Genomic DNA, 21,266 nt, shown 5'->3' on the forward strand with positions numbered 1-21,266 from the left:
ATATTATTTAGTAAAGTCTGTATTGTGCCCTGGTGGCCTGTATACAGTAGCCAACACAAATGTAAAACGGGATTTATCAATTTCACTACATATTGTTACATAAATCACCAAAACTTAAAAAGTATTTAAAATTGAATCTAGACTTCTGAATAATATTATTATAAATTACAGCAACACCTCCCCATTTACCTTTCAGATGTGGCTCGTGTTTATAATAAAAATCTTGAGGGGTGGACTCAAGACAGGGGCAGGAAAGCAGGAAAATATTGTTTTTCAGTTCACATTTAGGCTTTTTTCATGTGCTTTAAATACTGGAGTTATTAAATTTTAAAAATCACTAAAAAAAGTATTTTAACTTGGACTGTAACTAGGAATACACATTAGCAAAAGTAATTTTATCCTCTTTTTATTTTGCAAAAGTACAATTATATTAAATACATTAACATCAATTAAACAAACAATGAACCTCACAAACATGTACAGTTGTCAATGAAGTAGAATGATACGAGGAGCCAAGTCTATAGTAAAATTATCAATTTATTGTAATTAGTGTTTAAATGAGACCAACAATATTTCAGGGATTTAATTACTAACTTTATCCTCAGCGGAAGAATGAAATACTATCATTGTGCTTGAGAATCACGTATGAAGTTATTCTGGATCTGTTCATGTCAGTGATTATGAGGCCTGAGTTGAACAAGCATTAAGTGAATAAAGCCCAATGATTAGTTGATATCAGTCCCTTGATGAAATACTTTAATACGGTGTATTAAATTAATGTTAATTTTGGCCAATGTGAATTAAACTTAATTCCCCCTGATACTCCAGAAGCGTAGATGGAGACGTTAGATTAGAAGAGCACCCAAGCACAAGCTTTGAGACAGGAAATTCACTGAAAAACTCTGCTGATATTTCTGTACTTGAATTGTACCAACGGGAGAAAGTCGTTGTTTTGTATCCATTCGGTGATTGAGCATTTCTTACATCAAAATCATCATAACTTGGCTGAGTCAAGAGCATGTCTACAGCAGCCATGAGGGTACTCAGGGGAACAAGTTCAACTTTTCCAAGAGCAGTGTGGTTTATTGCAATTTGAAAATCACTTTCATGGCTATATGTATAGTTTGAATCAATTTCTAGCAAAGAATACATACGGTCAAGATCTCCCTCTAAAGTCAGCTTCTCATTGATGTCAAAATCCAACTTGGAATATTTAAAACCAATGAACCCATTTCCAGTATTCTTCAGATTGGATTTCAGACCATCAGCGCTCACGTGGATGTTAGCTTCATTATTCATGTTTCCCTTAACTTTGGTGTCATCAGAGAATGTAGAATCTGTGGTTACTTGGGTTGTGGACTTAATGGAGATGAAGGAAAGAGTTGCATCCAGCTTTAAGGTATTCCCAGCATCTCCATATCCAGCAGCCACTGAATCTGGACGATCAAAGCTGTACTTGACCTTTAAGTTTGATGTTGCCTTTGGATGGGCCTTGGTGTCCCCAGAAAGTTGATGAGTGGCATCAACAGTGAAGCTTGTCAGATTAATCTTGGCAACTGTGTCCACAGACAATACAGCCTCATAGTTATCTTCCAGAGTCAAGGTACTCCCATAATTACAGTCAACGTGGGCATTCTCCAAAGACAAAGAAGAGGCCAGTTTCAGTCCATTATTTGTGGTCAGGCCAGTGGTTCCATCAAGCTTGGCCTTCAATCCCTGAAACACGGAGGCAGTTTTGGCACTAACACGCATCAAGTAGTCCTTCGGATAAATACCTGCATTAGCATTGAGGTTAAGAATAGAGGACTTGAAAGACACCTCAGAGACCAGGTTACCCAATGACGGAACAACGAGGCCCAAATCAATAATAGGAGCAAACCAGCTCTTCTGGTAGACAAGTTTGGCCCTTAGACCAATGGGCTGGTCACTTGTGGTCAAGTCCAGTGGGCCAGTATTATCATTCCAGTTCAGCTCTCTGATTGCTGGAATCCTGAAAATGGCTGGCACAAACATTTCTGCAGCATTTAAGTACCCAAAGTTGGCCACACTATTCACAACAGCGTAAATACCCATATCAGCTTTGTTATTGCTGGCTGTGAAGTTATGGCTGTAGTTGTAATGGTTTAAGTGGGCGACTGCCACACTGCTGATTTCTTGTATGTCAGAGTTGAAGGTAACAGTGTAGTCTTTCTGGAGATCAACATTGGCTAAAAAAGACTCAAAGAGGTTGATTTTGGCAATACCTCTGTTCTGAAAGTCAATAGCAACCTCACTAGGACAAGTCAGGATGTTGGCGGTATTAGAGAAGACTCCGCTGACGGCTCCGACAACCAATGTGACATGAGATGCCTTGATTTCCACCTTCATATCGCCAAAGCTAGCCTTTCCAGAAGCAACCAGTAAACTGTTCTTGATATATGGAGACTCTGTTTCAACACGAGCGTTGAATTCGAGGTGGCTTAGTGCAACAGCATCAGCGTTCACTTTTATCTTCATCTGCAAAGCATCGCTGTCAGTGTGGCCAGTAAAAGACAGCTTGGCGGCACCAAGGCCCATGTTAAAATGCAGGTCACCCCTATGGGTGCCTTCTTCAGAGAAGTCTTGAAGAGCAAATTTGCCAGTTCCTTCATTTTTAACTGTCAGTGTGAATGCAGCATCATCCTGGTAAGCTACAGCCTTCTGAATCAGGCTGATTTCCCCAGACAGAGAGTGCGAGGGGATGTTCACCTGGTTCTTGTATGAGGTGTCAAGAAAGAAAGTACTGTTAGAAGCAGATCCGTTCAGAGTCAGCAATGCCTGTTGGTCTACAGTCAAGTCAATGTGTGTTAACTTGAATGTTTCAGACACTATTACAGGGCTCGTCTCGGGGATCGATATCTGCGCTGTGGATTCTAGATTGTAGTTCAGAGCGTTAAGGTCTGCAGAGGTTCCTTCAGTGTTAATAAAAGCAGTGAACAAAGGGTATCTCTCTGAGGCGTTCTTGAACTCTGCAGAGGTTCTGAAGTTGTAGACAGGGCTGCTGATTCTGACTTCACCATACAGTTTTCCAAAAGACGGCGCTTGAAGAGATGTTGAATTTGCAAAAATCTGCCTGTCACGCTTAGCACTGGCAGGATGAAAGATCATATTCAGTTTTGTGTAACCTTGGGTGTTGATTGAGCTAAGAATATTTTTTACATCCTCAATGATGGAAAATATTAAAACCTTGATGTGCTTTGGTAGCATTTCAACAACTTTGCCAATCTGCATACCCTTCAGAGTCAATTCCGCCAAATGATCCAATGCCTCACCCATTTCAAATACTAGCTTCTCAAATGCACCAGTCAGACCTTTCAGCTTTAGCACATACTCTTGGTACAGAGCTTTCAAGGCAAGTTTAAGCTGCACAGCTCTTCTCTCAAAGTTCAAATTAGACACAAAGTCACCAACATGCTGAGTTAAGTTCTGAATTTTAGAAGCAATCCCCTCTCGGTTGAAGTAATTCCTCAGGGTTTCGCCAATGCTCTCAAGTGTTATTCTGATGTTGCCATGGACTAGAGAAAAACCTTCAGTAAAAGGCAAGTTAATTGATTGTGTATCCGTGCTTTTATCATACTTTAGGAAGCCAGAGACTGCAAAGTCCTGATAAGCAGTATTGGCAGTGTTAACCAGATTGGTGTACACTTTTCCAGACCCTTCCAGGCCAAGCCGCGCTTGAGTATTGTAAGCGCTTATTTCCTGTTCAATGGCATATTTGTTCACTTTAGCTTTAACTGTCACTTTAGTCTTTTGTTCAGATGGGATCAGCAGAGTGTCAGACATGCTTTCAAATTGTGATTTAATGGAGCCGCCGTTGTCTATAGGTAGCTCGAGGACGGTTGCGACCTTGCATTCATGAGAGTGAGTAAAGGATTGTGGTTCTGCTTTTAGAAAGACTTTTGCCATAAACTCATAATTTGTGTCTCTATACAGGTTTGTTTCATCATTACCACTAACAGTGGCATCAAAATTGAATCTGAATGGAATAGTTGTACCATCAGTGTTGGTGTCAAAATTGAATGATCTGGAGTTGAAACTTATATGATTTTTGATTTGGCCAGAAAGTCCAGCAATCTCGAGTTCAGTGTTGTGGTTAACGTGACTTCCCATGATATTTCCAATGGTTTTGCACTGAGCAGTGGCAGCTTCATTTTTGTAGGTGATCTTGAAGGTGTGCCTGAGCTCCTCCAGACTCAAAAGGCTTTGCAGGGAGGCTGTGCCATTGGTTATCAGGCCATCTTCATTGAGTTCCAGAATGGCTTTGTGGACAGCTTTGTGTCCAATGAGTATAACAGAGGCGTCACTGTGAATAACTAGACCATTAACATCTAGTGCTCCTGTGACCAGGGAATGGATACGTTCTGCAGAGCCATGAGTGGAAGTCTCAATCTTAACGCTGACTGCGTCAACACCAAATCTGGTCTCAGCCATGTTTTGGATCTTCAGGCCAAGAACCTGTGCTTTTGTGTGAGAATTTAGATCAAGCTGGGATTCTTTGAAGGTGATTTTAGCAGTGTTTAGCAATGTTAAAAGGTTGTCGAATGCTGTGTTGTTGGAAATAATTATCAGCTCTCCATTGGCAAAGGCTACAGTAAAGGAGTTCTGAGCCCGAAGAAGTGCTGAATCTACTTTCAGTGAAGAATTCATCTTCGCCTCTGATCTGAATGGGAGGACTGAGACTGACTGCAAAAGGTTTCCATCTCCATTGATTAAACCAGCCTTGAAGGATCCTTCCAAGTTTCCATCTCCATAGATCTCCTCAGCATCAACTCTAAACTGTCCAGTGTGCTCCAGCAAAATTTGCACTCCAACATGACTAGTTAATTCAAGCATGGTTTTGGATTTCACACTGAGTTTTTCAGCAAATTCCACTTCCTCCTCAATGCTGATGGTGGCATTGATAATCTTGTGGTGAAGCACAGTCTTTATGTTGGCCTTGAGAGAATCATCGGATGTGGCCTCAACTAGTGCAGATCCTGTGGGATATATAACAAATCAATCAATCAATAAGCAACTATCCACATCAAGTGCATGTGAAACTTCAATTATAGTTTTTACCTTTGACCTTTAGGGAGAGGAGGTCAACAGGACTTATGCCAGTGACTTTAAACACAGCAGAATAACTCTCAGCAGGATCTCTGGCCGCAGACAAAGCTGCTTCTATGTTGTAGAAGTTGCTGTTTAGTTTCCCGGACAACTCTACCAATCCGAGAGTCGGCACAGAAAGCGCCACGGACTCGGGAATGGAAAACTCTGGAAGATCAACGCTAGTAGATTCAAATTCCAGACCAAGATGAGGTACAATCAGGTTTGGCGTGGTGAGGGTTGTGGGAAAGTTCAGATCTCTTGTGTATTTTCCACCCAAGGGCAAGGGAAGAGTGATGGTATAGTAATGCTGGCCAAACTGATATTTAGCAGCAGCCTCTCTGTTTAAAAAAGCATGTGTTCATTTTAACAGGTAACTGTGAAATGAATTGAAATACTGGTGTGACATTAACTCACACATTCAGGAACAGTCTTTCAGGAAGAGTGATCACAGGCACGGCATGAACTCCCAAAATCTGCACATAGAGTACGCACAATCATTTCTTTTAAAGGGATAGCGCACCATAAAACTCAAATCAAGTCATTATCTCCTCTCCCTGTCTGATCATTCCCCATCCCATCCCCTATAGAGTGCACTCTCTGACCGTTCCCTATCAGCTTGATAAAGCCTGATGCGGGTCGCAATTCATGTGAAGTATCTGACCATTCTGTGGTCCGAAAAAGAAAGAATGGCAATACTGCATTATTAGAAAAACACCAGGGTGAGTAAATGACTTAATTTTCATTTAAGGGTGAACTATCTCTAAGTTTAAGAAACATTTATTTCTTTGAGTATTTTCAAAAGCTGATGAAAAAGATATGAGGGATGTTCTTACCCCAACAGTGTTTGCCAGAACATCACGAACCTTCACCTCTTTCAGGCCAATCTGGCGATCAAGAAGGCTATTGACAAATGTTTCAACAGCACTGATGTTGGGAATGATTCTCTGGATCTCAGATCTGACATCACACTTAAATTCAGCCTCAATCTTCTCATTCTCTGAGGATAGATATGGTTAGAAAGATAACCGTAAAATAACTGTACTGTCATGATCATATACAGGTGCTGGTCATGTTAGAATATCATCAAAAAGTTGATTTATTTCACTGATTCCATTCAAAAAGTGAAACTTTTTACTTTTACTTAAAAAAAGTATATTGTTTTCATTTATTTCACACAGCATATGTTTCAGATGTCTAATTCTTTTAATTTTAATGATTATAACTGACAACTAAGGATAATCCCAAATTCAATATCTCAGAAAATTAGAAAACTGTGAAAAGGTTGAATATTGAAAACACCTGGTGCCACGCACTAATCAGCTAATGAACTCAAAACACCTGCAGAGGCCTTTAAATGGCCTCTCAGTCTAGTTCTGTAGGCGACACAATCATGGGGAAGACTGCTGACGACAGTTGTCCAAAAGACGACCATTGACACCTTACACAAGGAGGGCAAGACACAAAAGGTCATTGCAAAAGAGGCTGGCTGTTCACAGAGCTCTGTGTCCAAGCACATTAACAGAGAGGCGAAGGGAAGGAAAAGATGTGGTAGAAAAAAGTGTTCAAGCAATATGGATAGCTGCAACCCTGGAGAGGATTGTGAAACAAAACCTATTCAAAATGTGGTGGAGATTCACAAAGAGTGGACTGCAGCTGGAGTCAGTGCTTCAAGAACCACCGCGCGCAGACGTATGCAAGACACGGGTTTCAGCTTCGCATTCCTTGAGTCAAGCTACTCTTGAACAACAGACAGCATCAGAAGCGTCTCATCTGGGCTAAAGACAAAAGGGACTGCTGAGTGGGCCAAAGTTATGTTCTCTGATGAAAGTAAATTTTGCATTTCCTTTAGAAATCAGGATCCCAGAGTCTGGAGGAAAAGAGGAGAGTCACACAATCCACGTTGTTTGAGGTCCAGTGTAAAGTTTCCACAGTCAGTGATGGTTTGGGGTGCCATGACATCTGCTGGTGTTGGTCCACAGTGTTTTCTGAGGTCAAAGGTCAACCATATACCAGGAAGTTTTAGAGCACTCTATGGTTCCTGCTGCTGACCAACTTTATGGAGATGCAGATTTCATTTTCCAACAGGACTTAGTTGTCAGTTATAATCATCAAAATTAAAAGAAATAAACATTTGAAATATTTCAGTCTGTGTGTAATGAATGAATAATAATATAATATAAAGTTTCTCTTTTTAAATGGAATTAGTGAAATAAATAAAAATGTTAATGGTATTCTAATTATATGACCAGCACCTGTATTTCCTTATTTGGATGCCCAATTATTGCGGTTATCTGAAGTTGATTGAATAACCACGATCAGACCCTTAATTAATGTACTGGACATGCACCGTATTTCAGGGAGAGTGTTTGAACTGAAGTCGTCTCCGGGAGTTTTAGCTCATTCTCAATTTCCAAAGTCAACGTCTCAGTGTGCTTCAGTTTCGCAGAAACTTTAGAATCAAGCTGAAGAGAATCCATTAGCAACTGTGCAGAGACGCTGTACTGCTGTCGGTTTAATATCAGGACATTTCTGGCCTCATGGGATGTTCCTGTTAGTGAGCAAAAGACAAATGACGGTTATTTTAAATGTGGATGTTTTGTATTTTTCCAGTTACCCACACAGGAGGGGACGTTCTCGCGACCTTAAGCAAAGTGCAATAAAAGTTCTCTAAAGGTAACAAAAATCCTAAACCTTTATAGAACATTAGGGACGTTCCTAAAATGTCCTCAGTTGGTTATGGAAGTCCTGCAGTTCAAGATTACTTATATGACTTAAGGGGGGCGTTCATTTTTGGTTATTCTATGGTCACACAGCAACATTACAAAGAGGACATTTGGGACATTACCATAATGTTTCTATATGGTTCCCTGTTAGTCAGATGTTTAATAAAACATGTCTTGTTCAGTGCAGCGGTCTCTACACTACATTCTCATAACGTTTGGAGGACCTTTAGGGGACCAACCTAGAATGTTATATATGCGACGCCCTTGACACCAGTGGGGGCGTTCTGAGAACGTCCTGGGAATGTAAAATATTCAAATGAAATATGATCACCTAAATGTTCAGAGAACGTCCTGAAAGTTCTGTGAAGGTCGACCAAATAACGTCACCTAACCCTTTAAAGATCTCCACATCGTGACAGTCTCAAGAACATTCTGGGAACATAACATTTCTAGCTTGGTACGTAGTAGACAATAACTCAATGTTACTCTGTTAAGTTGTCTCAAACCTTCAGCCTTCACGCTAATTGTGAGTTTGTCTGCCTCATCCTCATAGGCGTAGCTGATGGTGGCAATGTACTCTGTGACCTCTTCAGATGGATGGAGCTCAACAGCAAATCTAAACACAGATGTGGATGAAATGTTTGAGAGAAAGGAATATCTTTATATCAGTATAAAGATGATTTTCGCTTACGTGCTGTCCCCAGTGAGAGGAAAGTAAGGGGCAGCGTCGTTTGAGCTTGTGTCGGGATACTTCAGGGCTGTACAGAACTTCAGTCCAGGGAAAAGAGCCGTGCATTTATTCATATTAATATACTCGCCCTTGGCCGGAATGGGCTCAGTCTTGGCACCAACAACAGACACCAGAGAGTTGCTATAAATGGGGAACAATAACATCATTTACTGTGTGTAAAATTATTTGACTTGTTTTTAGGGCTGCACAATTAATCCTACTTTAATTGTGATCCCCATTGCTGCTTGTGTCTGTTAATTCAGCATAATCGCTGTGACATTGGTTATTTGTCATAAAAATATGTACTTCCATTATATTGCATTGGTTACAAGCCTCCACGAGTGATCATGTTTGTGAATGCCAGATGTCATGATGAGCTTAAATCAATCTCAGCTGTTCTCTTAAATTGATACATTTTCTACCAAGTGTTCATCTTAATGTTCCCAACCTGGCAACCATGTGTGCTCTCTTTGGATTGGGAAAGAAAACCTGATGTTATAAAACCTATGGAAGCTTGTTTCTGCTCTGGGATACACAAAAAAGGTAATTACGTTTGCAACTTTACATGTCGTAATTCTAATTTTACATGGGGTAATTTTCTTTTTGGGAGGAACTATCCCTTTAAGGGATTTTAAATGTCTTACGTGACGCTGATGAGCTCAGTCAGACCACGAGGAGCTGGAATGGAGAGCTTGAGCTGGCTGTCAGTCACAGAGAGCTTCGCTTTAATACCGCTCTCATGATAGATGTTCGTCTGCATCTCCAGACCACAGTGAACATAGTCGGGGAAGTGAGTCCCAATCTCAGTCACAAACTCAATGCCAGCAGACAGCGTCAAAGCAAATTCCCTCTGTGGTGTAGTCAAATAAAATCAAGTTTGTCAAAGTTCGGATTAAGGTTTTTTTACGATTTTGAAAGAAGCCTCTTCTACTCTCCAAGGCTGTATTAATTTGATCAAAAATACAGTAAACATTATGAAATATTATTCTAGTGTAAAACAGCTGTTTCATATGTTTTGCAGCTCTATATATTTTGTGTGGAATTTTTTATTGCATTTGATCAAATAAAAGCTTTCAAAACATAAATACATCTTAATATAGGTAGAGTATAATAGTAGAAATGCAAGATAATTTGTTGTTGAGAATAACATATGCACGACTGAAGTGTGTTAGACTCACCGTGGATGGATTAAAGCTCAATCCTCCTTTGACTCCAGGAGTGAAGGTACTAGACAGAGCAACTCTCAGAGGAAAGCCAGCGCCGGTGGGCAGATAAAACTCATTATCCATGAAGATGTAGTGAAGGAAAAGCTCGTTGTCGACACTTGAGAGCAGTCTTTTGAGGAACTGTTTCAAATATATCATTCTGATTAGTAATGCACCAACATTTTGGTGACCGAAAAATGTTGTGCCTGATGATTTTATGAAAGCGACGACCGCTGTGATTGGTAAAGCTGTACTCACATCAGTGGGGATCATCTTAAGGAGACTGCGAATCATCTTGCCATCTTTTGTGTCAAGATACCCAAGTTCAGCACCCAAAAGCTTGAGGTACACCATTGCTTCAGGAGCATTCTGGGCCTTCAAGTCCTCGAAAAGCTTGTTGACATTGTGACTGATTTCATTGAGTATGTTTTGAGAAGCCTAACACACAGAAGAGAGTGAGAATCCAGCTGTGAAGAAATAACATCCATTTGCCACTTTCACTACAATACCTGTCTCTTCTTCCTTTCGTTTCTCGTGATCGGCAGCATGTTGTCCAAGACCTCATTGAGTTGGGTGGGCATCTTGTCGGTAGCGTATAAAGTGGCCTTCAGGATTGTATCTGGGAAGAATCCATCTTCTCCAAAGAGGGCCTCCACAATGGGCTCAAAGCCCTTTCCCTCCATGCCAATCTGAAAGACATTAGGGCTTCTCGATTATGGTAAAGAGAATTTGGCAGTAATCAAGTAAATGTTGAACTATGTACCTCAATCAAGTCCATATCAAACCCAAATGCATTCAAGGTCATCTCCAGCATGACCTCCCTCGGAAGTTCATTTGGAGATTCAAAGATCATGTTTCCTTCTAAAGATCCCAGTCTGTAGTATCGAGAGAGTTCGATGGGATCCATGAGCATTTCAATTTCATTGCCTTGAAAGGCATCTCGAATCTTCTGTCTCAAGCTAGGGAGGCAACAAAAACAAGATTAGCTTTTCTTCTGAAAACTAGATTAGGTTCTTCCCATTCTATTGTTCACTCACTCCAGGCTCTCTGGTGCTGCGTAGCTCCAGATGTTGCTGATGTGAGATTGGATGAAGCTCTTGACCTGAGGATTTTCCTCAACAAGGAGCGCCGCTGCCAGTTGAGCGAGTTCAGCAGGATTGGGATTCTTCATCAGGATTAGATACGAGGCTACACGCTTCTGTACGGACGAGCCTCTGTCCAGAACCGCATACATGAGCTCCGCTCGGCCCTGTGAGAGCCATCAGATGAGCTTTAGACCAGGGCTGATATAAACGCCAGAAATAGCGCATTATTCAGAGTGAAGAGTGAAGTACATAATTTACACACGTTTAGTTCATTATACAATGTTTCTGAGTCTCATTATCTATATTTCTACCTTTCTTTTTTTAGGGGATATTGTAATAAAAATGTTAAATGTTTCTGCCACTGAATAAAAAAGGTAATTGTGACTTTTTATCTCGCAATTCTGACATTGTAATTTATAACAATTTGTGAGTTTATATCTTGAAATTCTCACAATCAGCTTTTATAGTTTTTTAAAATATGCAAATGAATTTCCAACAAAATCACCCCAATCATTCTAGAATGATTCATTCTTTCCAAATAGAACTATTAGATTACTCTGGTGAAACTTCCTGTATTTTTTCAATATATTGTGATTTATATCACAGAGAAACAAAATATCACAATGTCATGTAATTGTTGGATCTTTACCTAGTCCAGCCTAATGGGTGGAGTGTTCTGGCTCCACCAATTACATCCAGCGAGGAGTAACTAGAGGTCCAGCTCCACCGACTGTCTCTCCTATTTTAGACTGACTTCAATCACACCAATAGTTGTGTTTGTTGAACATCTCACCTCTTCAGGTACAGGAATCTGTCTGTAGACCTGGACCGCGGCCTGTTGGACTGCAGCAGAGGCAGCCGGCTGATTGATGCATCGAATAACAGAAGACTGCAAAGCAGGGCGCGCGGCTCCCAGTGCCGCCACCATGTTACCAATGACCTGTAATAGATTTTAATGGGTAATCTAAGGAGACCAATCTCATGAACCAAACCGTTCAGGCCAAATCGTTTGGCAAAACCATTCAGCAGTTTGAGCAAAACTCAAATGTGTGTTTCTCGTGACCAGTAGATGGTGCTGTGCCACAAATGTGCAAGTACCCTTAGGTTATGATTATGATTACATGTACCAATTTTTGTACCAATATGTCAAAGCATTACAGAGTTGTTGCCTAACATCAATTTTGGCATGTCAAATTTGTTGTGTGGTTCGAGTACGGTTTAGTATATCAAAAATAATCTAGTAACTTTTTTCTTAAAATGCATGCAGACATTACTTTGAAGTTGCTGGCAAGTGATTGGCAGTGAAAAGGATATAAAAATGTGGATTCGGATGGCAATTAAATTACCAACACAACATTGGTGTTCGTCAAAAAACAGGTAATTTATCTGAGAATTTTTATACAGATAATGGGAGAAAAACACAGAAAATGGCAATAAAATCACGGACTAACCCCTGTAAATGTTGAGAATACCTCACATCCCCATGAGATACAATTACCATCCGAATAGGGCTTTAGTTGTGAGTTTGAAGTTTATTAGTTAATTTTAGCATATAGGAGTTTGTGCAAACATACCTTCAAAGAAAGATAGACGTGTTCCTGGTCACCTGTGCAATCCCCGATCTGTTCAAGGCCGTAATCAGCCACTGCCTGGATCTCACTGGTGACTCCATTCGTCTCAAAGAGCCTTGGGTCACGCAGAGAATAAAGATGTGTCGATGAAAATTGTGTAGAACATGGACGACAGTCAGTGAGACAAAACTTCAGTTTGTCTGAAAACGTCTTTCACATTATGCATTTGGCAGATGCTTTTATCCTTATCCTTCGAGGTAAACATCAAAACTTTGGAATAATTACATTGTGCATGCATTCCCTGGGAATCAAACCCAAGATCTTGGCCAAAAGATTGGTCTTAATCTAAAGATTTACTACAGCTCACCTTCTCACAGCATTGCTGAGAGCGTAGTAGATGGGTTTGCTTGGCTTGACCTTAGCCATCGCCAGCATTTATCAATACATTGGATCCGTGCATTACGTCTTAAAGTGAGGCTGTTTTCTGCTGCCAAATCAAATCCACTCTGATGAGACTGAAACTGACGCCATCGTTACTGTTCGTACCACTGTATCAAGAGCTGAGGAAAAGCTGAGATTCAGATATGCTAATGAGTGTTTGGTTTGCGGCCAATCAAAACAGACTGGGCCAGCCCATCTGACCAATCAGAGCATTGGATGAATCTAAAACTACTGTAGGAGACAACCTTTAAAGCAGCACAATCGTGGCCCTTTAGTTGTAGGTCTCAGAACTCACCATGCCGGTGATGAGGGCGAGAGGACTGGTGTGGTCTTCCACTGGCCTGAACTTGTCACAACCGGACAGATCTCTTCTTAGGGTGACTTCAGTGGCGATTTCCTCTCTGGTGTTCACGACATAATCAGTCTTACACAGACCGTAGATGGTGGGCTGGAATGGAAACGGTCTGAATGTTAGAAGTTGGTTTGACATGAGCATCTTCAAATTCAAGTTTATCAATAGACCAGCGAAAACTGACATTGTGATATTTAGCATATGTGACGTACATTGCGATGTTTAAAAATGCGTGAACTTTCACCAGATGACTTGAATGGCTGTCAGCCTGAATGTAAGAAGAGGATTTGATATGAACATCTTGTTACAATTACATTTATTTTACTGTAAAATTACAATACAAATATTAAAATTTCTTCATTTTTAAACAGCTTTTATTTTGATGGGTTGCCGGAAAATAAAAACATACACTGCTTGTTTCATTGAAGAGATTGAAGCTCAGCACTTTGTCCTTTAACAAGTTTGCAACTCATGATCAGGTGTAAATGACGCGGTTCACTCTGAAACCAGTACTGCATAAGTATATTAATGAAATTGCAGCAAACACGATATCGATTTCATTTTGATTTATTGTGCAGCCCTACAATGTACCATGTGTTTGTTGCGGTCCTCCTCCAGCACTGGGACAGCGAGAGCAGAGATGATTCCTCTCTTGATGTTGAGGATGTTTATCCGCTCATCCTCCTCAGGGAAAAGCTTGATGTCATCGTCTCCCTCAATGGTGAACTTCAGAGGATGACTGAACAAAGAGAGAGACGAGTCTGCTGAATATGATCATCTGTTCTGTAGTCAGAGAACTTATCGATCGCAGATTTCTTCCAGTGAACTAAAACTTTCACTCCTAAAAAGTCCCACAGTGCAGTGTTAAAAACCAGGGAGCTTCGATGCCTACTGTTCCCTTAACGGTTATTCTGAAGTGTGAAACATAAATCGCACAACCATCCTCAATACACATCAGGAAACGTGATAGATGCTTTAAAAAACTAAGCTAAACTAAATTTAAATAGAGCTGCCAGCAGCAATTATTGGTGCCAAGCACAACAGAAGCAAACAAGGAAGCTAACAACGGACCAACTGCAAAAAATACATTAGGAAATAAATTAGTTTTAAGCTAAAAGTTATATAGAGCCAATTTCATGTTTTGTTTAATTATAGTGCCACAACTTCTTTGTGTCCTCAAAGTTCCCCCATACATACTGTAAGTCTCAAATTTGGTGGGAAAAAAATCACATTTTGCTTATAAGTTGACATATAAAAATAACCCACACCTGAATTTAATTGGGTGTTTTCCCCACTTACTATCAACATTTTGACATTTTGCCTTAAACACTTGATCAAGCTGCTATGATTCTGATTTTTCTATTGGAAAATTATTCCTATCCAGGAATCCGAGGATATGACTCCCGTGAAAATAAGTCAACCACATCCACAGTTATAAGCATGTGAATATTAGATTTTTACCAATAGATTTTACCAATAGCTTGCTCGAAACTTTTCAATCTCCTTTAGGGCATCGTCCTGATGAGCCAAACAAAGTTTCATAATGATACGCTTAATGCGTTCATGAAATACAGCATTTTACTACAAAATTCAAAATGATCGATATAGGAAAACTGGATATCATTCGACTCAGCATGCCATCCGAATCTAACGAAACACTTTTTGGGAAAAGTGTTCAGAAGTTATAGGCAAAAAAATTCTAATCTAATCTAATCTCTGGACCAGTAGATGACACTGCATCAAAACGCAGCATGTAGCCTCAGGTCATTCTTGTGATGATCTGTACCTAATTTGGTCAGAGCATTGCAAAGATACAGCCTTGTGACTATTAAATAAGCACCACTGCCCGAATGATATGACCTAGGAGAGAGATTGACCCTAGTTATTGCTAATGTGAACAGTCTTTTACCTCTCCATGGCGGTTTTGAAGTCCTCCGCACCAGCAGCTGCTCCAAACACAGGGTTTCCATCTGCATCGACCTCACTCACTTTACTCAGCGTGCAGTCGGTGGTGCGCACAATGTAGCTGCATGTACCAGGAACTGCAATCTCAACCTAATACAATATTAACAGAGCATTGCTAAAAAAAAACAATAGTATCCTCAGAGTTTGATATGGGGAAATGAAGTCGTAGCGTACCTTGCAGCTAGCCTTGGGGCCGTTGACAGCCCCGTTCAAAGCATTCAAGGACTCGGTCTCATAGAAGTATTCATACTTGTTGAAGGGCTTGTATCTTTTGGCCACTAGAAGAAGCAGAGCAACTAATTTAATACACATTATCCACAAGTGAGAAACAGCAGGCATTTAATATTGAATTTAGATCATTAGAACTGAAGGTTTGCATGTAAAGTAAATTCTCCAGAATAATTGCAAGAGACATACTCAAACATGGCGCTCCTTCATCCTGAGCTTCTGTAAAACAAAACAAATGCACATTATTACATTGCATTAAAACTATAGCATTTGCACTGAGGTTACATCTGAAGTCAGGGCTGAAAAACTTCGAAAACATACAAGACCACTGATAATCTCCCTCGATCTGGGGCTTCACGCAAGATCTCACCCCGTGGGGTCAAAATGATCACAAGAACGGTGAGCAAAAATCCCAGAACCACACGATAGACCTAGTGAATGACCTGCATAGAGCTGGGACCAAAGTAACAAAAGCTACCATCAGTAATACACACTACGCAAATCCTGCAGTGCCAGACGTGTCCCCCTGCTTAAGCCTGTATATATCCAGCCCCATCTGAAGTTTGCTAGAGAGCATTTGGATGATCCAGAAGAGAATTGGCAGAATGTCATGTGTTCAGATGAAACCAAAATATAACTTTTTTATAAAAACTCAGCTTGTCGTGTTTGGAGGGGAAAGAGTGCTGAGTTGCACCATACCTACTGTGAAGCATGAGGGGGAACATCATGTTTTGGGGCTGTTTTTCTGCAAAGGGACAAGTACGACTGATCCGTGTAAAGGAAAGAATGAATGGGGCGGCCATGTATCGTGAGCAACATCAGCAAGGGGATTGAAGATGAAGCATGGCTGGGTCTTTCAGCATGAAAATGATCCCAAACACACCGCCCAGGCAAAATAGGAGTGGTTTTGTAGGAACATTTTCAAGGTCCTGGAGTGGCCTAGCCAGTCTCCAGATCTCAACCCCATAGAAAATCTTTAAAAATCTGTTTTGCCCAACGACAGCCCTAAAACATCAGTGCTCTAGAGGAGATCTGAGGGAGGAATGGGCCAAACTACCAGTAACAGTGTGTAAAAACCTTGTGGAGGCTTACAGAAAATGTTTTACCTCTGTCATTACCAACAAAGGGTATAAAACAAAGTATTGAGATGAAGTTTTGATATTGACCAAATACTTATTTTTCACCATAATTTGCAAATAAATTCATTATAAGCATCGATTGATTGATAGACAACTACTCTGTAAGCGTTTGTAACTTTTCTCATTTGATTGTTTGTTCATTTGTTGTTGGATAAGTGTGTCTGTGTAGTGCAGTGGTGTGTATCAGTAGTTTTGGTGTATTCTCGCGGATTATTAAAAATAAGACAATGTGATTTTCTGGATTTTTCCCCCCTCATTCTGTCTTTCATAATTGAAGTGTATCTATGATGAAAATTCCAGGTCTCTCTCATCTTTTTAAGTGGGAGAACTTGCACAATTGGTGGCTGACTAAATACCTTTTTGCCCCACTGTATATCCAATGGTATTCAGAAACAAAAAATACCAAGCAGAAAGTATTGGTAAAGGTATTTTTCTAAATACCTAGAAAAGTCAAAATCAAAATTATGATCTGCTTAGTACTTCAATCACACATTGTAGTGCTTAGTAGATCATAATTTTGATTTTGACTTTTCATTCTCATAATCTTCTAACTTCGGCTTGTCATAATTATGATATAAAAAGCCACAATTATGACTTAGTATGTCATAATAATTACTTTTTATGTAATAAGTTCAACTTTTGTCATAATTATTACTTGCAAGTCATATTTTTTTTTTTACTTTTTATTATTATGACAGTATGTCAATTTCTGACTTTTTATGTCATGTTTTTGACTTTTCAATCTCATAAATATAATATAATTTAGATTTCTCATCTCAAACTTTATTTTCCATAATTAAGATTCACCAAAAATGATGGTTTTTCTTTTGTGTCGGAAATTGCCTTAAATTTCATATGCATCCCAACAATGTATCCTATTAAACTGGAAAAAAGAACATGCTCCAACATTTTAATTACTGAAACGAAGCATAAATATTTAACATGTTTTCCCTTAATGTTGATATACATGTCAGTTAGCGTCTCAAGTAAATGGCATTTATTTAAGAATGTTTAGATACTTGTACTGAAAAACTACAGCATTCTGCAGTGCAAAATATTGAGGTTAACAAGTTGGTCATTTTGTGCGACTCAGAATGAGCGGCATTAGAGATACTTACTGGACACGGCGACGGTCAACAGCAGCAGAAGATGGAGCTTATTGTCGGCCATGATGGCTTCAGAACAGTTCTCCTCTTAGTTCTCCGTTTTCAGGACATTTATAGCTCAACAAACTCATGTGTGCACTGTAATTTCAGCCCTTACTCCAAAGTTCATAGTCTGTGGCAGAATAAAGCTCAAACAGAGCCGAGTTTGGCATTGATTCCTCAAGGAGGCTGATAGCACAAACAGACAGAGTTTGCTAATAAACATTAGGCTCGTCTTTCATTTGTTTAGTTGTGTTTTGGCATATTATCCATTTAAGTACACTGGCACTATCAGAAGACAACAAAACTTGAACTGAATTGAGCTGCTGAATAATGGCACTATTGTGTTTTTACAGCTGAATTTGAATTAGTCTCATATTTAATGTGTTCATTGATTCTGATATTTTCCCGTGTATTGCTGTGTCTAAATAATCTATATTGTATAAATAAAAGTTACTGGATGTAATAAGAAAGAAAACACTACAAGACTAGAAATGGAGGTTAGGACATTTTTTTAAGGGGATAGTTCACTCAATAATGAAAAATAGTCCATAATTTACTCACCCTTAAGTCAGGTGTATATGATTTTTTTTATATTAAAAATGTCCTGGCTCTTCCAAGCTTAATAATGGCAGTGACTTGTGTTTTTTTGAAGTACCTAAAAGTGCATCTGTCCATCATAAAAGTGCATCTGTCCATCATAAAAGTGCATCTGTCCATCATAAAAGTGCATCTGTCCATCATAAAAGTGCATCTATCCGTCATAAAAGTGCATCCGTTCATCTGTCCGTCATAAAAGTGCATCCGTTCATCTGTCCGTCATAAAAGTGCATCCGTCCATCATAAAAGTGCATCCGTTCATCTGTCCGTCATAAAAGTGCATCTGTCCATCATAAAAGTGCATCTGTCCATCATAAAAGTGCATCCGTTCATCTGTCCGTCATAAAAGTGCATCTGTCCATCATAAAAGTGCATCCGTCCATCATAAAAGTGCATCCGTCCATCATAAAAGTGCATCCGTTCATCTGTCCGTCATAAAAGTGCATCTGTCCATCATAAAAGTGCATCCGTCCATCATAAAAGTGCATCTGTCCATCATAAAAGTGCATCTGTCCATCATAAAAGTGCATCTATCCATCATAAAAGGGCATCTGTCCGTCATAATAGTGCATCTGTCCATCATAAAAGTGCATCTGTCCGTCATAAAAGTGCATCTATCCGTCATAAAAGTGCATCTGTCCATCATAAAAGTGCATCTATCCGTCATAAAAGTGCATCTGTCCATCATAAAAGTGCATCTGTCCGTCATAAAAGTGCATCTGTCCATCATAAAAGTGCATCTATCCATCATAAAAGTGCATCTATCCATCATAAAAGTGCATCTGTCCATCATAAAAGTGCATCTGTCCGTCATAAAAGTGCATCTGTCCATCATAAAAGTGCATCTGTCCATCATAAAAGTGCATCTATCCGTCATAAAAGTGCATCTATCCGTCATAAAAGTGCATCTGTCCATCATAAAAGTGCATCTGTCCATCATAAAAGTGCATCTGTCCATCATAAAAGTGCATCTGTCCATCATAAAAGTGCATCTGTCCATCATAAAAGTGCATCTGTCCGTCATAAAAGTGCATCTGTCCGTCATAAAAGTGCATCTGTCCGTCATAAAAGTGCATCTGTCCATCATAAAAGTGCATCTGTCCGTCATAAAAGTGCATCTATCCGTCATAAAAGTGCATCTGTCCATCATAAAAGTGCATCTGTCCATCATAAAAGTGCATCTGTCCATCATAAAAGTGCATCTGTCCGTCATAAAAGTGCATCTGTCCATCATAAAAGTGCATCTGTCCATCATAAAAGTGCATCTGTCCATCATAAAAGTGCATCTATCATCATAAAAGTGCATCTGTCCATCATAAAAGTGCATCCGTTCATCTGTCCGTCATAAAAGTGCATCCGTCCATCATAAAAGTGCATCCGTTCATCTGTCCGTCATAAAAGTGCATCTGTCCATCATAAAAGTGCATCCGTCCATCATAAAAGTGCATCCGTTCATCTGTCCGTCATAAAAGTGCATCTGTCCATCATAAAAGTGCATCTATCCATCATAAAAGTGCATCTGTCCATCATAAAAGTGCATCCGTCCATCATAAAAGTGCATCCGTCCATCATAAAAGTGCATCCGTTCATCTGTCCGTCATAAAAGTGCATCCGTCCATCATAAAAGTGCATCTGTCCATCATAAAAGTGCATCTGTCCATCATAAAAGTGCATCTATCCATCATAAAAGTGCATCTGTCCGTCATAAAAGTGCATCCGTCCATCATAAATGTGCATCTGTCCGTCATAAAAGTGCATCTGTCCATCATAAAAGTGCATCTGTCCGTCATAAAAGTGCATCTGTCCATCATAAAAGTGCATCTGTCCGTCATAAAAGTGCATCTGTCCATCATAAAAGTGCATCTGTCCGTCATAAAAGTGCATCTGTCCATCATAAAAGTGCATCTGTCCATCATAAAAGTGCATCTGTCCGTCATAAAAGTGCATCTGTCCATCATAAAAGTGCATCTATCCATCATAAAAGTGCATCTGTCCGTCATAAAAGTGCATCTGTCCATCATAAAAGTGCATCTGTCCATCATAAAAGTGCATCTGTCCGTCATAAAAGTGCATCTGTCCATCATAAAAGTGCATCTATCCATCATAAAAGTGCATCTGTCCATCATAAAAGTGCATCTGTCCATCATAAAAGTGCATCTATCCATCATAAAAGTGCATCTGTCCATCATAAAAGTGCATCCGTTCATCTGTCCGTCATAAAAGTGCATCTGTCCGTCATAAAAGTGCATCTATCCATCATAAAAGTGCATCTATCCATCATAAAAGTGCATCTGTCCGTCATAAAAGTGCATCTGTCCGTCATAAAAGTGCAACTGTCCATCATAAAAGTGCATCTGTCCATCATAAAAGTGCATCCGTTCATCTGTCCGTCATAAAAGTGCATCTGTCTGTCATAAAAGTGCATCTGTCCGTCATAAAAGTGCATCTGTCCATCATAAAAGTGCATCTGTCCATCATAAAAGAGCATCCGTCCATCATAAAAGTGCATCTGTCCATCATAAAAGTGCATTTGTCCGTCATAAAAGTGCATCTGTCCATCATAAAAGTGCATCTGTCCATCATAAAAGAGCATCCGTCCATCATAAAAGTGCATCTGTCCATCATAAAAGTGCATCTGTCCGTCATAAAAGTGCATCCGTCCATCATAAAAGTGCATCCGTCCATCATAAAAGTGCATCCGTCCATCATAAAGTGACATATAGAATATAGAACGCTCAGTATGTTTATCATTGGTGTGTGTGTGTGTGTGTGTGTGTGTGTGCGTGTGTGTGCGCCGTTCCACTATCAAACATTGCGTTGCAGATGTGTGCAGCTTCTCAATCTTGCATAATCTATGTATAGATCAGCAAAAGTAGTTTTGAATAAACAAGGACTGTCTTTGGGACAGGAGCTCCTCACGTGAATACGCGGATGCAGGGGAAAAATAATGGGACTATATGTAGAATTCATAACTCG

General features: G+C 39.8%; 2 protein-coding genes across 5 annotated transcripts; both read right to left on the minus strand.

The window, feature by feature from the left end:
* Positions 1-390: 390 nt before the first annotated feature.
* On the minus strand, positions 391-12,913 carry LOC137041719 (apolipoprotein B-100-like). 2 transcript variants are annotated; one of them, XM_067418317.1, is made up of 16 exons: positions 12,788-12,913; positions 12,424-12,535; positions 11,643-11,789; positions 10,802-11,013; positions 10,528-10,723; positions 10,274-10,453; positions 10,023-10,202; positions 9,738-9,905; positions 9,204-9,409; positions 8,521-8,700; positions 8,336-8,445; positions 7,454-7,654; positions 5,940-6,103; positions 5,521-5,579; positions 5,077-5,444; positions 391-4,994 (listed from the first exon to the last, which is right to left on the minus strand). In XM_067418317.1, the coding sequence occupies exons 1-16, from the start codon at positions 12,853-12,855 to the stop codon at positions 781-783; spliced, it is 6,765 nt and encodes a 2,254-aa protein (XP_067274418.1). In that variant the 5' UTR covers positions 12,856-12,913; the 3' UTR covers positions 391-780. The 2 variants fall into 2 exon arrangements, with proteins under 2 accessions (XP_067274418.1, XP_067274419.1); XM_067418318.1 differs by lacking the exons at positions 11,643-11,789; positions 12,424-12,535; positions 12,788-12,913 and adding an exon at positions 11,499-11,605.
* On the minus strand, positions 12,898-18,104 carry LOC137041721 (apolipoprotein B-100-like). 3 transcript variants are annotated; one of them, XR_010898140.1, is made up of 8 exons: positions 17,664-18,104; positions 15,596-15,625; positions 15,353-15,456; positions 15,123-15,268; positions 13,805-13,952; positions 13,426-13,481; positions 13,157-13,309; positions 12,898-12,991 (listed from the first exon to the last, which is right to left on the minus strand). XR_010898140.1 is itself a non-coding variant. In XM_067418319.1 (7 exons), the coding sequence occupies exons 1-7, from the start codon at positions 17,713-17,715 to the stop codon at positions 12,954-12,956; spliced, it is 660 nt and encodes a 219-aa protein (XP_067274420.1). In that variant the 5' UTR covers positions 17,716-18,094; the 3' UTR covers positions 12,939-12,953. The 3 variants fall into 3 exon arrangements, 2 of the variants coding, with proteins under 2 accessions (XP_067274420.1, XP_067274421.1); XM_067418319.1 differs by lacking the exon at positions 13,426-13,481 and having other exon boundaries at positions 12,939-12,980; positions 17,664-18,094; XM_067418320.1 differs by lacking the exon at positions 13,426-13,481 and having other exon boundaries at positions 12,959-12,991; positions 17,664-18,093.
* Positions 18,105-21,266: the final 3,162 nt, after the last annotated feature.

Source organism: Pseudorasbora parva, chromosome 15 (assembly GCF_024679245.1).
Source record: "Pseudorasbora parva isolate DD20220531a chromosome 15, ASM2467924v1, whole genome shotgun sequence".
Lineage (NCBI taxonomy): Eukaryota > Metazoa > Chordata > Actinopteri > Cypriniformes > Gobionidae > Pseudorasbora > Pseudorasbora parva.